Source organism: Peromyscus maniculatus, chromosome 16 (assembly GCF_049852395.1).
Source record: "Peromyscus maniculatus bairdii isolate BWxNUB_F1_BW_parent chromosome 16, HU_Pman_BW_mat_3.1, whole genome shotgun sequence".
In the NCBI taxonomy this organism is placed as follows: Eukaryota; Metazoa; Chordata; class Mammalia; order Rodentia; family Cricetidae; genus Peromyscus; species Peromyscus maniculatus.
This window is the reverse complement of record NC_134867.1, coordinates 52,407,701-52,423,895: the sequence shown is the minus strand read 5'-3', so window position 1 is coordinate 52,423,895 and position 16,195 is coordinate 52,407,701. Positions and strand designations below refer to the sequence as shown.

The 16,195-nt window shown below is 43.8% G+C and overlaps 1 protein-coding gene across 1 annotated transcript in view; it reads right to left on the bottom strand.

Moving 5' to 3' along the window:
• The window catches only part of Mthfd1l (methylenetetrahydrofolate dehydrogenase (NADP+ dependent) 1 like), a 192,652-nt gene that overhangs the window by 91,762 nt on the left and 84,695 nt on the right, over window positions 1-16,195 (bottom strand). Inside the window, exon 20 of the mRNA XM_015996812.3 lies at window positions 10,844-10,955. Within this exon, the coding sequence (XP_015852298.1) occupies window positions 10,844-10,955 (112 nt within the window). The remainder of the gene's footprint in view (window positions 1-10,843; window positions 10,956-16,195) is intronic.

Sequence of the window (16,195 nt, the reverse complement as noted above, 5' to 3'; positions counted from 1 at the left end):
CCGCATCAATAACTTTGACTTTCCTACATGGCTGTATTTTTCTTTCTCCATGTTCACGTCTTGCTAAATTTATTCCTAGGTATTTTATGGCGTGGAGGAGGGTAGGAATAAATAGGATCGTTTTCCACATTATGTTTATCCTTGACATAAAGGAAGGCTATATTGACTTTTACATATTTATACTGTAGCCAACTGGGCAAACTAAAACTTTTATTACTTACGATAAATTTTAGTTGGCGTCTTGAATTTTATCTCTGCATGAACACATATAAATAATAGAATTGTTATCTATACTTTTTACATGGCTCGTACTTTACCCCACTGGCTAGGTCTCCAGAGTAAGACAGTAACAGCGGTGGTTATGGACATCCTGGCCAGGTTGACTAGGTGTGCCCAAGAGGGATGCGATTTATTGCGATGTTGTTCGCTAGTTTCTGGCTTATTGATTTTGTTTAAATTCTTCCATTGTCTATATCATTTCATCCAGACACCTCTTTCGTCTCTAGCTTTCTAAACTCTGCTTTGCTGTGAGCTAGACAAGCAGCCCACAGGACCCTGAACCCTTATGTAGCTTTTTGCAGCGACCGACTTTGTACCCAACTATTAATAGTGAAAGGATGAGAACATTTATAGGTAGAGGGGGCTAGAGGCCTGCAGCTTTTAGAAAGCAATGCAATCTGCTTCCTCTTCAGAATGCCCTTCTCCGAAGATGCAAAGAAGTCCCTGACAAGACATCCTGAATTATACTCCTTTAGGAATTGCCAGTGTCCCAGCATTCCTCGTTCAAAATTCTAATACGTGTCTTGTATAGGAACAGCACCATATTGTAATTACACCAAATGCTGCTCAAAAATGTAAAAAACAACCTCACATAATTGCAATTTTTGAAACTATAAAAGGCAATTTGGCTCCTGTCCAGCACCTTGAGGCTAGATGTTCTTGGCCAGATGGGCTAGGATAGCAGTCACATAACGTAATCTGAAAACGTATTGTGCAATGGACATTAGAGAAAATCCCTTAGAAGGCCCATGTAATCACAAGTTACAGAACTCCAGCTTAACCTCAGGACCACTTCTTAAAGTCATTCTATGTCATCTCTCACAGCGCTAATCTCTCTGCATCATGATGTTTTGACAAGGGACTTATTTGAACTCCACATTTTATGATGATAAGCAGAACGATATTCCAAGCATGCCGTTTGGAATATACATAAATCACAAACAGGAATGAGTCACGGAGCTCATTTTTAAACACATTTGCATTATGCAGGGCATAAAGAAAAGGCTAAGGTCAGGCCTGAGCATTCCTAAAGTTCAAAATGTCTTTTAAAACATTTTACTTTTAAAAATGACTTTAAACATACTTATTTTTTATTTTTATTTTCTTTATGTGTGATGCATCTGTGAGCGAAGACCATGTGTGTACTTGTGTCTGCTGTAGAGGCCAGAAGAGGCTGTTGGATCCTGTGAAGCTGGGGGTTAGTTGTGAGTTGTCTGACAGGGGTGCTGGGAACCCAGCTTAAGTCCCCTGAAGAGGAGCAAGCACGCTAACCACTGAGCCATCTCTCCAGTCCCCAACTACTTTTTTTTTGAGACAGGGTCTCAAGTAGATCAGGCCTTCCTAGGATCACTCTGGAGCCGAGGGTGACACTGAGCTCGTGGGCCCCCTGACTCCACTTCCTGAGCCCTGTGGTCACAGGCATGCATCACTACGTCTAGTTTCTACAAGGTTCTTGGGTTCCACCCATGGAGCTATCCTGCTAAACAAGCATTGTATCAACCGAGTTACCTCTCCAGTCCCTGCCTTTTTATTTATATTTATATAAAAATTAATGTATATTTATTTATTTATTTTGAGATGGAGTCTTTGGGAATCTCACTCTATTTCCCAGGCTGGCCCTTGAACTCCTGGACTCAAGAAATCCTTCTCCCCTGCCCTTTGAGTAGCTGGGACTTGTAATCACTGCAACAGGCTTCATGTAATGACTTTCAATTTATTTATTTGCTACATCAATAAGCCATGTTGGAAACATGCTCATGGTCATGGTAAACAACAACAACAACAACAACAACAAAAAAAAAAAAAAAAAAAAAAAACCCTAATGGCAAACTAGATACTCCTGCCTTTAGAGAAGTCTTTTGTATAACTGACATGTACTGTTAGGTTTTCATTCAACAAACATTAGTCCTATTGGATGCAAAGACAGGGCTGGAAGATGATTGTGTGGACCCAAAGTATACATTTACAGGTAGTGAGCAAAAGTTCAGGTTAGGGGCCAAGGACTAGGTGCGACTCACTATCCTTCCAGCCCCAGCTTGTCACTTGGGACAGACCCCTTCACTCTGATACTCAGTCTTCTCAGCTGGAAGATGTGGCCAGTACAGTGGCTCCTTCAGAGGCTCGCAGAACAAGCCAGTGAGGTCCCAAGCGCAAAGCTCTAGGCCAGTGTCTGGCACACAGTAGGCTTTCAGGATGGAAAGTTAACCCATGATGCTCTCAGCAAAGATTTATCCAGGCCAGAAACTGCTCGTGTGATTTATAAGCATCATTCCTGCCACCCCCACACAGATAATAAATAAATATATTTTTTAAAACAATTACAAAAAAAAAAAAAACCCTCCGGATAATATTGAGAGACTTTCTCTCCCTTTTCTGACACACGATCTCGCTAGCGTGCCCAAGGTTTGTGCTAGAATGACAGATATGAGCCATCTCATCTTGTGAGACACTTTACATTAAAAAACAAAAACAAAACCCAACTATTATTCTTTAATTTTATGTGTATGGGTATTTTGTTTGCATGTATATATCTGTGCATCACATGCATGCCTGGTACCCTCAGACGCAAGAAGAGGGCATCAGATACCCTAGAACTGGAGTTACAGACAATTCTGAGTCGCTTATGTGGGTGCTGGGAATTGAACCCAGGCCCGTTGTAAGAGCAGTAAGTGTTCTTAACCACTGAGCCATCTCTCCAGTCTGGCATACTTGACATTTTTGAGGGTAAAAAGGTAGTATACAATATCTATTGGGTATGGCAAGTACTACTACTGTGAAGCAGGTCACTGTTTCAACATCAGCGTCTATTACGATCCTGTGCTTCGTGAAGCCAAGTTAGAACGAGTTCTGTAGGAAGAAGGAAGAACCGAGTAGAAGCTGAGGCTGAACACATCTGTTCTAGGGTTTGTGAAGTTGGGTGGTGCCCAACAGGTGTCTTGTTAATACGGTATGGAGGTTACTTAAAAATGATACAGTTGCCGGGCGGTGGTGGCGCACGCCTTATTCCCAGCACTTGGGAGGCAGAGGCAGGCGGATCTCTGTGAGTTCGAGGCCAGCCTGGGCTACAGAGTGAGTTCCAGGAAAGGAGCAAAGCTACACAGAGAAACACTGTCTCGAAGGAAAAAAAAAAAAAAAAAAAAAAAGAAAAAGAATGATAGTTATTTTCAATTGATGGTATTATTCTTAGAGACAGCTAGTAAACTGTTAGGTTACAAACACCCATTAAATTGTTTGACCTTTAATTACATAATAAACGGATGTGTCTGGCATTTCTTTGGATCTGGGGTACTGCTGTGGGATGTTCTGTATGTCCTGTGGGAGCCCTTCTTGGGTTCTTTGTGGCGTTACCCAGCAGGTCCGCATAGAGGATGATTAGGACCATGGGCCTGAGTGCAGGTGTCTGAGATGGTCTGCACTTGGCTGTGCTGGGGGATGGTCTGTATGTCAAGTTGTTCTGATTGATCAATAAATAAAACCTGATCAGCTGTGGCTAGGCAGGAAGGATAGGCGGGACTAACAGAGAGGAGAAATAAAAGGACAGGAAGGCAGAAGGACTGACAGCAGCCGCTGCCATGACCAGCAGCATGTGAAGATGCCGGTAAGCCACCAGCCACGTGGCAAGGTATAGATTTATGGAAATGGACTAATTTAAGCTATAAGCACAGTTAGCAAGAAGCCTGCCACGGCCATACAGTTTGTAAGCAATATAAGTCTCTGTGTTTACTTGGTTGGGTCTGAGCGGCTGTGGGACTGGCGGGTGACAAAGATTTGTCCTGACTGTGGGCAAGGCGGAAAACTCTAGCTACAGGGTACTGTCCAAAAAATGACTGTAACCTAATCTTGTAAACAGAGTTGGCTTGGGAAGGTTTATTGTAGATATTTTGTGGTAAAAGTATAAATGTATACCTGGAAATGATACCTCTTCCCATCTGGAGAGTGCTTCCCTCTAGAGCAATGATTTTCAACCTTCCTGATGCTATGACCCTTTAGTATATAGTTCCTCATGTTGTGGTGACCCCCACAACCATTAAATTATTTTCACTGTTCCTTCATAACTGTATTTTTGCTATTGTTATAAATCATAATGCAAATATTTCTGGAGATAGATGTTTGCCCACAGGTTGAGAACCATTGCTCTAGAGAGGCAGAAAAAAGGCGGAGCGAAGGAGGGCATCACATTTCATATTGCTGTAATGTTTGTGATGGGATAGTTTTTAGAGAAAAGAGGTCGATCTTGGCTAATGGTTCTAGGAGTCAATTGGCACGATGTCACCACCTACTCTGCGTGTGTGTGACTGTCTTGGAACGCAGTAGAAGAGCAAGGAGACACACGTAGAAGACAAGTTCAAGGCACATCTAGGACAGGAGGGGTAAGGTCATTGTAACCAAGCCTGTCCCTTGAGCTCAGGAGCTAACTTCAAACCAAAGGCTTTCATCCACGAGGGCCGCCCGGGATTGCTGTGAGGAGGAATCAGGTAGCTATCAGGTCACAGCCGCCAAGTCACAGAGATTTCAGTCACATGTCATATCTCTGCCTTCTTTCTCAGTGCTGGGAACTGAGTCCAAGGCCCTAGCTCTGCTAGCCTCTGCCCTGGAATCTTATCTCCAGGTATCGTCTGATCACAAACCAACCCTTGAATCTAAAGCACACAGGAACAGCACAGCAAGACGTGTCGGGAACAAAAGGGGTTGGTTAACGTCATCTGTATACTTTCCCCAGTAGTATATAACCAGAATGTTCCAATCTTACTTATTTTCCACTTTTACATGTATGAGTGTCTTGCCTGCAAGTATGTATGCGCAGCACATGCTTGCCTGGGGCCCACTCAGAGCCTTTGGAACTGTAGTAACAGACATCTGTGAGCTGCCATGTGGGTGCTGCGATCTGAACCCTGGTCCTCTACAAGAGCAACAGGTGCTCTTAGCCACTGAGCCATCTCTGCAGCCTCTATCATTTATTTGTGCTAGGGATCGAACCCAGGGCTGGGAAAGCATTCTACCACTGAGCTTCCCTTGGTATTATTATTATTTATTATTATTATTATTATTATTATTATTATTATTATTATTATTATAAGGGCTGAAGACCGGCTGCTAAAAACCAAAATCAAAACCAAACCCCAAAGAGGTCTAGTCTGGAGGAAAGCATGTGTGGTAGAGAAAGGCCAACGAACGGGAGTCAGCACTGAGCTCCCGGAATCCGACATCCAGGGACAGCACGAACCAACATTCCTGCAGTGGAGCTTTGTGGAGTCCAGCGCCTAGACTCAGCAGCTGCCTGGGTTTGCACAGCCCCTCCAGCCAGATTGCTAATAATCCAGTTCTTACCCCTGACATGATTATGTATAGCATTACTCAAGACACAAAAATGAACTTCATAACAGTGAAGCCCTGGCCGAGAGCAGGGTTTTATATGTCAGCAGGGTAAGCTCCAGGAGCCTCTAAGCTCAGAAGCTGGACACTACTTCAACTCAGACTTTTTTTTTTTAAAGGGTGGATAAAATTATAGGAATGTTTAGTTTGGTCTGGCTTTCTTCTACCTAAATGATGGAGTATTTAACATTTCATTGCAATAAAAACAGATGGCGCGAATAAGCCAGTAGCTGGGTGTAACTATTCACTAGAGTCCTCTGAAACTCAGGAGGGAAGATTTATAACTGTCCTAAAGGATGAGGGATGAAGGCAAAGCAAGATGACTAGAGTCAGTGGCCCCCAAGGTCACTTTTACTCAGTAACGTATTGAGAAAGACCGTTCAAGGCAAGAGAGTACTGCGTTAGAATACGGTTCCTCCCTACACTCCCATTGGAATTGAATAAACACGATGAGGCACAAGAGGGCAGAGCCTGAACCAAGCTCTGGGGTTCAGAACTGATGGGGTTCAATATGGTCACCAGGGCTGGGGCCTTGAGATGGAAGACTGATGAGTTTTTGAGAAGAGGGATCAAGGGGTGTCCGTAATCCAGAATTCAGGAAGCAGAAGTAAGAAAGAGAATCTCTGCCAACCTAGTTTACACAGTGAGTTCTAGGCCAAATAAAGCTACTAAGTGCGACTCTGTCTCAAAAGCATCTGCCCTGGGATGGAGAGGTGCTCAGTGGGTAAGAGCACGTGCTGTTCTTGTAGAGGACCTGAGTTTGGTTCCCAGCACCCATATCATGTGTGGTCCCAGCCACCTGTTACTCAGGGGATCTGATGCCCTCTTCTGGACTCCTAAGACATCTGCACTCACATGTACTAAAAATAGCTCTCTTAAAACAACAGTTAAAACAACAAAGAAACAAAACAAATTTTTAAAAAGGAAAAAAATTTAAAAAAAGAGCAGAAGTAGGCAAAAATACACACCATATCTAGGCATGCACTTATACACACACCCACACACCCCATACCCATGTACACACACACACACACACACACACACACACACACACACACACCCCTCTTGCTATGTGATGCCTTTTGTTGTCTCACAACTCTGCCAGCCTGAAGACCATCAGAAAACACAGGCCATCAACCCAGGCTAAGAACAAAATTCAAAGCAGAGTTCTTTTCTTTAAAGCGTAATCTGTGGTATTTGTATTATAGAAAGAGAAAATGGGCTAATACAGAGGGGTTGGGGCAAGACAAACATGATCTACCACAGTATATTAAGATGCACTGGCATGGTATTATTATCACAATTATATTTATTGATTGATTGATCTAGGTGGGAGATGGTTGAGTTATTTAGACAAGTGTGGGCTGGCTTCAAACTCATGGTCCCTCTGGCTTAGTCTTCCAAGATTATAGGCATATGCTATCACATTCGGCCCACTGTATTAGTATTTAAGTATGGGAGGGGACAGTAGACCTCCAAAGCCTAGCCATGGATTCCAGTGGCTACAACCGCTGGATGTAAGGACCCTCAGCTATGAGCACATACAATTTCAGGTTCACACTCTCAAGTAGAGGTGGGGCCTTCAGCTGAAAACTGGAATTGAAGTCAATTAAATGAGCAGGAAAAAAGAAAAAGAAAAAAGCTGAGGTTTGGGAACAATTTTGAGATTTTTTTTTTATAAATTTAAATGAGATAATGATAATTAAAAATTAGGAAGTCAATGTTCCTTTTCCTTTCCTTTCTTTGTCTTTTTGTAAAAATAACTCTTGACTTGGGTCTGATGCCAGAGAGAGATCTGCCTCTCAGCAGTGCCTGGAGGTTGGGTGGATTCCCGTGGGGACCACTGGCTCCCAAGAAGGGGCCATTACAGTCCCCACAGCACTTTCTTCTAAAATTCTCATGAAGCACTTGGCTCTCATCTGACAAATCCATGCAGCTAACTAAATAAACACTGAGCTGCGGCAAAGGCCAAATGGGCTGTTGATTCCATTATCTTAGAGTAATTATTCTGGGTAGACAAAAGGAGTCCTTGCTGGATGTTGGGGCAGAACTGAGAGTGATATTAAATGGCGTAAACAGGAAAGATTCTGTCCAAGAGATGCTCCCCCACTCCCAGCGAGTGCCTCCACGTTCTTTGTTAATCAACAAAGCTCCTGCCCCCTGCCCCCACATGCACCCCACAGTAGGTAGCAGAAATCTTAAAAGTTCTTATTAATAAAATCAAACCCGGGGCCAGTCATTGGGGTGAAATGCTGGATGGTCAGAGAGGCAGAACAAGTCACAGCTAACCTCACTTGGACAACTTCTCAGCTGATCTTGTTTCCTCAGACTGGAAGCCTCTGTGTCCTCATCCAAATGGATCTCAGCTGAACTGTGCTGCTCAAAACCTAAAAGCTTAACCAGCCAAATGCTTCTAGTTTCTGGTCCTCACGCCTTATATACCTTTCTGCTTTCTACCACCACTCTCTGGGATTAAAGGCATGTGTCACTATGCCTGGCCGTTTCCAATGTGGCCTTGAACTCACAGAGATCCAGAGGGATTTCTATCTCTGGAATGCTATGATTAAAGGTGTGAGTGCCACCATTTTCTAGCCTTTGTATCTAGTGGCTGTTCTGTCTCTGACCCCAGATAAGTTTATTAGGGTACACAATATTTTGGGGAACATAATACCACCACACCCCACTCTCTGCTGAGACTCAACTGGTTTGTCTCCCCTACCACACCCTGATTGACTAGAGGGTAGAAAAGGCAGAAGGTAGAAAAAGTAGAAGCCAATGGTAAGCGTCTGGAGTCCAGGCAAGGAAGGGCTGGTGACCACAAAGATGGAGAGTTCTGAAGACTGGCTGTGCAGTGACTGATTCTCTTCCGCTGTACAGCTAAGATGGCGGACTCTAAGATGGCGGACTCTAAGATGGCGGACTCTAAGATGATGGTGGACTCTAAGATGGCGGACTCTAAAATGATGGTGGACTCTAAGATGGTGGACTCTAAGATGGCAGACTCTAAGTGATGTGTACTGTACAGCAATTAAAATGAGGATCATTATCACTCCAAAATAAACTCAATTCTTCAAAGGACTTTAACCTTTCCTAGTCATGCGTCAATAATGGGGGAAGAGTCACAATAAGGCCTAGTTAAGGGTTCGAAGGGGTCAGGCCAGAACCTGACAGGCACACTGTCACACACCCCCTTTTTTAAATCCGTGAGGAAAGCTCTCTTAAAAGCCTTATTTTGGCTGGGGAGATGGCAGACTGCGTAAAGGCGTTGCCAAGCCAGCCTGGTGACCTGAGCTCGAAACCCTAGAACCCACGTTAAAGTGGAGAGGGAGAACCAATCCTGCAAACTGGTCCTTTGACTTCCACACGTGTGCCATGGTTACCCCACCCCCCATCACGCACATACACACAATTATGATTTTTAAACGGCCTTACTTTACACACAAGGAATTTGAGGCATAGCGAGTTAACGTGCCTTGAGGAGGGTTCTGACGCCCCCATTGGGCAAGCTTACCAGGGAACTCTCCCCTCAGACTACAAGGGATCAGAGGAGTAATTAGAAGCGTGGTTGACATTGCCTAGTCGCCTATGTCTTACAGATCACTTTTCCTTTGGATATTATTGAATGTTATAGTAAAGGGGTTCTGCTGTTACCAAAGAGGAAATTGAGCCCTGGGAAAGTTCTTGCTTCATACCACCAAGAGGAGGCTCCCATCCCATAATGTCTAACCCTGCCTCAGTGCTACCCTCCATTTCCCACTCCTTATCTGATCTACCTTCACAGTTTCCCAATGAGAACGCCACCAAGCGGCACACCCAGAGTCTAATGCCTTATCCAGGCCACACAGGAGAAGTAGCATGCTTTGCAGACACCATCAACATGTATCTTCAAAGATATTTTGTCATGATGATGCATATTCTGTAAATACCTGCTTGATAAAGTAAAGCAGAGAGCCCTGTCAGCACAAACCAGAGTGCTTTATGCTAGAAGCCCTTTTATCCACAGTCAATACATTAGAACCTCTTCACTTAAGTGCCCATCTCCTCAATATCTGCCTTTCCCCAGCCTCCTCAGTCATTAGCTCTACTGCTTTGGATGCTCATCCGAGCAAATCCACTTAGCGTGCCTCGCCACTCTTGCTGTGGACTTGGTGCCTAAGCAGCAAAGTACATGATTGCGCATTACACAGATCTTTGAAGGATGGAATTACATAAATCCTCATTTGATCCAGGCTCCGTGTCTACAAGGGATCCTTAAATCAGTCTCAATAACTCTGAAAGAACCCTGAGCTGTTGCAGTGCGAAAGTGTAGATCTAGGTTCCTCTGCCCAGCAGAATTTTCTTCTTCTAAAGGGACTCACTTTTTGAGTTTGATGCAAGGCTGATGGTCCTTGGGAAGGAAGCGGCTGCTCGACCTGATCATGGACATTTACGGGATAATGAGAACTGCCTGCTGGATGGGGGAAATCTGACAATCAAATCCTTCCAGCATCAAATGAATCCTTGTTTTTGTTTTTTGCTTCTTCATAGCTTTATCCTTCTGCCGAAGATCATGGCTAGTAACCATGACGAAGGCTCTATAGCAGGTGGCCCCTCCTGACAGCAGACAGTATGAATCTACCAAATAAAATTGGAGCCTACTGGTTGGGAACCTCCCTTCTATCAGGTCACAAGAAACACACCAGGATTCCAGGAAGAAAAAAAATCCCATTGATTTTAATGTATTAGTACTATGATGATTGCTAATGGCTCAGGCAATGACCACATTCTCCTGTGCACACACCATTGACAGGACATTCCATGAGGCCTGCCACTAGATCTGCTCTGCTGACCACTGGATCCCCAGTTCTGAGCTTTGAATGTGGTAAGTTCTAAATATTTATCCATTGGATAACTATTTAAAGTAATTTCAATAGCACCATTTTACAGATAAGAAAATTGAGGTTCAGTGCTACTTAAAAATACGTCCAAGGTCATTCAACTGACAGGTATTGGAAGGCATATGTGCTTGACCACAGAATCAATGGCTCAACCAATATAATTGTACTGGAATAGAGCAAGTTCTCCAATACTGAGACCCTCTACAAAGAGAGGTATAAAAGATGAGATTCCACATCAATACTCTATCCCAGCCATTGTCTTTTCAATTTTATCAGTATTCTACAATCATTAAAATTTAAATAATACTACTTACCTACAAACCCTTCTTCCCCGACCAACTTGAGAGCAATTTTGTCGGCTAACACTGACGAGTTGCCGTGAGCGATGTTAGCAAAGGGGCCAGCGTGCACAAACACAGGTGTCCCCTACAGAAGAAGAAGAAGAAGAACAAATTAGAATCCCCAAGGAAAGAGAAGAATGGAAACCACGCTTAACTTGGGGACACAAGGTGCCACAGAGTGCTCCATGTTAAAGCTTACCCGGACATTCTGAGTCCATATTGCACACTCAAAGCACAATAGCTCCCAAGAGATCTAAATGTACTGTGAGCCAGATAGGGTGGAGCACATCTGTACTTCCAACACTTGAGGTAGAGACACAAGGTCATGGCTAGTTACAGAAGGGGTTAGAAACCAGCCTGGGCTATAGGAGCCTGACCTAAAAATAAACACAACAGGGCTGGGGACATGGATCAGTCAGTGAAATGCCTGGCACCAGAGCATGAGGACCTGAGTTCATATCCTCAGAGGCCATGTAAAAACTGGGCATGGTAACACCAGCCTGTAAACGTTAGCACACAAGAAGTGAGGGAGGGGAAGGAGGCCAACATAGGTGGATCCAGGGAGGTTGCTGGGCCAGCTGGTCTACCCAGTCGATGAGCTGTAGGTTCAGTGAGAGACTCTGCCTGAAAATCAAAGTGGAGATGGATAGAGGAAGATACCCAATGCCAATCTGAGGCCTCCAAACACATTATACAAACATAAACACATACATACATACATACAAATAAAAAGCAAACAAAAAACAAAACCCTTTGAAACAAAACTGAAACCAAAGATACCCTAATTGACTTAGACATCAAGTATGTCTCAAGTCTCCTTGGGCAGAATTAGCCTACAGTTAATGCTGAGTGAGAGATAAAATCTCTAAGAATGCAATCACCTCCAATTATGATTTTGATAAGTTACTGTTCATTGCCTGTTGATCATGAAATAAGCCCTGTGCCTTATTTCTTATTGCCCAATTATATTTAAAAAAATAACTCAAACCCTGATAGTCTAAATAATATCTTCCATGTTCTCCCCCCCCCCATAACAATTAGTCAATTCAAGAAAAATCTACCAGCATTTAAGAGGCAGAGGAAGGCAGATCTCTGTGAATACAAAGCCAGTCTGGTCGACACAGTCAGTGCCAGGCTAGTCAGGGCTACATAGTGAGGAGAGGACATGAGGAGGGAGACAGAAAGGGAGGGAAGGACAGAGGGAACAAGGGAGAGAGGAAAGAAGAGGAGGAGAGAGAGGAGGAGGAGGGAGAGGAGAAGAAAAGTCAAAGCCAGGCGTGGTGGCACATTCCTGCAATCCCAGAATCTGGGAAGTTAAAGCAGAATTGAGGATTATCAGTTTGATGCCAGTATAGATTAAATGAGATTTTGTCTCAAACAAACAAACAAACAAACAAACAAATAAAGAAAGAACTAAATATAAAAATCAACACAACTCATGAATTATGGGAACCAGGACAGGCCAATTACATAAAGGACAAGATCGGACTACTGTTTTCATACTAAAGCTGTCTTCTCATTTTTTAAAAATTCTGTTTAATTCTTTGAAAAATAATCCAACTATTTTATATGTTAGAAACCTGGCAATTATTAAGACAATGAAAACAAAGAAAAAGAGAAAAAACACCATGGGTGAAATGTACCAATGATAGAAACGATTTGTGGTTGTTCAGACAGGTTGTTATGTAGCCCAGGGTGGCCTCAAACTTGCTATGTAGTCAAGGATGACTTTGAACTCCTGATCCTCCTATCTCTGCTCATTAAATACCGGGATTGCAGCCAAGTACTATCATACCCAACTCAAATTTACTATAGAAAGCATACAAAATAATGGGTTTCTTTAGGACATTTTAATATGTGTATACCTAGTTTATGAACAGTTCTTACTGATTACCGTCCTAGGTATGGTTTTTATTACTATGATAAAGCACCATGACTAAAAGCAACCTGGAGAGGAAAAGGTTTATTTCAGCATACAACTGTCAGATCACATTCCGTCACTGAGAGAAGTTAGGACAGGAGTTTAAGGCAGGAACTGATGCAGAGGCCATCGGGGAATGCTGCCTACTGGCTTGCTCCTTGTGGCTTTCTCAACCTTCTGCTTTCTTATATCACCCAGGACCACCAGTTCAAGGACGGTACTGCCCACAGTGAGCTGGACCCTTCCACGTCAACCATTGCCTTGCTCATGGGCCAATCTGGCGGGGACATGGTTCCCTCTTCCAAAATAACTCTAGCTTGTATCAAGTTGACATAAAACCAGTCAGCATAATTACAGACAAAACAAAACCAATATAAGGGACTAATTAAAAATTTCAGGCTTTCCAAGTCTTTAAATGAACCTTGTCAATATAGTCATTTTTATACTCTTTTAAATTTTCCTTTATTGATGACAACAGGCTTTTTAGTCCTATCTGAAAATAATTTTCTCATTAAAACATTCAGGCTTTATCCCTACCCCAGGCAGGTTATTGGGGGTCTGCTCAGAGGAAGGCTTGGCCCCACCTGTGAAAATATAGGCTGCCCCTTTGCTGACACAGTGGGAAGCAGGGAGTGATGCGGGGTGGGGGTGGGGCGGCTCGGAAGCACGGAAAATTCCCATGAACCACGCTGGGCTATTCGCTGAGCGTGGCTCAAGGACGAGAGAGCTGAACAAAAGCAGGAAGACAGTTAGTGGAAGGAAAAAAAAAATGGTCTGAGAATAAAACAGCTTCTCAAAGCCACGATCTGAACTCGATGTTTAGCTTTCTTGTCCGAGTCCTCAGGAGAGTGAATAACACGGGTCCTGAGGTCAAAGTGATGCAAACATACGGGGACTATAAAATCTGACAAGCATTCGTGTTCACAGGTACACATGACTACTGTCCATCTCCCTAACTACCCACAACACCTCTCGTCGAGCTACACACACACACCTTTCAAGTGCTCTGAGAAAAAATTGAAAAAAGACTCGGAAGTCTGGTCCACAGTCTCCCAGTCCCGTCTGTCGTCCGGGGCATGCTGCTACCCTGGAGAAGCGCAATGCAGACCGAGTCCCCGGCCCCATCCCTGGATGGCAGCTGGCTCGCCTCCTCCACAGACTGCGATCTCATCGCCGCCATCTGTCAGAGAGGCATCAGGCCCTGGTTCCCCACGGGTCACAGGTGACATGGTGTGGCCGAACAGGCATAGGCTTCATGATTCCTGGAATAATCACCCCAAGTTGCTGCTTAATCTAAGGCAAATCTATTTATTAAAAAAGGAAAAGGACGTGCATCTTCCACAGAGCTTTTCTTATTATCTAGGCTATATGACTCATGTATCAGCAAAACCTCTTTGTGATTCTATCTTTGTTTCTTCTGTGTGTGTGTGTGTGTGTGTGTGTGTGTGTGTGTGTGTGTGTGTGCGCGCGCGCAGGTGTATCATGCAAAACACAGTCTGCATGTGGAGGTCAGAGGACAACCTCATGCTTTGGTCTTAAGCCTTCCACCTTATTTGAGACAGGGTCTCTTGCTTTTCACTGCTCACATGCGAGGTTAGCTGGCCCCGGGTCCTCTCTTCTCCGTCTCCCACCTCAACACAGGAGTTGGGGTTACAGGTGTTTGTGACCACACTTAGCCTTTTATGTGGGCAATTAGGACTCAAACTCAGGCCCCAATGCTTGCAGAGCAAGTGTTCTTACTCACTGAGCCGTCTCCCTAGCCCTTAAATTTTGGTTTTTAATTGGCAATTATGTATCTTAGGAGAACAACAGGATGTTTTGATGTGTGCATTATGGAATGTTTTGCTGGAGTCTGATTCCTGACTATCCTCCATGGGCCTCTGTGGTGAAGTCTTAGCACCAAGGGAAAGTGGTGAAACCCTTAAGAAATGGGGCCTAAGTGGGAGGATTTCAGTCCCAGGGAAGGGGCATCTCCATGAAGAGGACTACTGATCCCTGGTCACTTACTGTCTTCATGTGCTGCTATGAGGGGAGCAGCTTGTTCTGATACGTTCTCTGATCAGGATGTGCTGTCTTTCACGGCGCCAAAAACAACAGGGTGACCAGACACAGACTGAAAACTTGACCCTGTGAGCCAGAAGAAACCTCTCCTCTTTAGATATTGTTTATCTGAGCAGTTGTTACAGTAATGGGAAGCTAACAGGTTATATTAGATCACCTGACACATCCTGTTGTATCTCTCTCTCCTTTCTGGTTTCTGTGAATGACTAACTATGGTTGACAGGTCTGGAAATGTCATTACTCCCATCTCACCAGAATAGGAACCATTTGGTCGATTTCTCTCCAGCCTGGTAATCATGATTTTTACCCTCTGCTTTTCATTTTATAATTTTGTGTAAAGTAGTTTTAGTTTTAGCTGGAAATCATGGAGCCAAATAATGTGCAAGCAAGAGCCAGACTCTTCCTGACATGAGAAACCCAAGGCCCAGGGAAACAAGGGGTATTCTCCAAGGCCACAGAGCAGATTAATAACAGTATTAAGGTTACAGTGTTGGTTTGAAACTCCCAGTTTGGAGTGTGAGTGGACTAACGATCGAACGGTGTCATCAGGCACTCAAACACAGCGACCATGGCACACATTCAATGTCAGCATTTGAGCTAAACACACTGTCTAAAAAAATTCCACTCAGAGGTATAGCCATCTTGACTTTTATTTCATACACAGAATGCTTGGGAATGGGAAGTAGGAACTGCCTTATGGAGAGTATTCATCAGTTTCTCCTGATGAATACTCTCCATAATGGTTCTTTCCAGAAACTTCCTAAGATTATTACTTCCAATTATTCTTACTTCAGTCTCTTAAGTGATTTGGTTGCTTCCCAGAGCATCAACAGAGTATTACAATTCCATTCTGTCCTATACTATAGGCCTGGCCATGTACAGCTGCAAGTACTTAAAATGTTGCAAGTACTCCTTTCTCCAAAACCTAAATAAATGCAACAGTAGACAGGTGGTCCAGCAACTGAAAGGCTACATTTTTAACTTTATCAAACTTTAATTTAGAAGGATGCATGTAACCTGTGGCCACAACGGCACCGGACCGTGTGCTCTATCATATGGTGATTTTATCAATGCCGTGTGAGTTCATCTACGGGAATCTTTTGATTTCCAACATGGCTCTAGATAGGCTTGTCTGGAATATCCAGGCCTTAACCCCTCCCCTAGACACCTGCTCCTCTTAGTCTACATTAGAACCTGGCATGGATCAGTATTCCAGAGTCTTCTGAGGTGTTCCAAGGAACAGCTAGGACTGAGAACTGCTGGCATCTTGGCCACCTGTCATGAGGCAGGGGACTCCCCAATGGCCTTTGATGACATTAGCAATGGGTGTGTCCAAAATATAA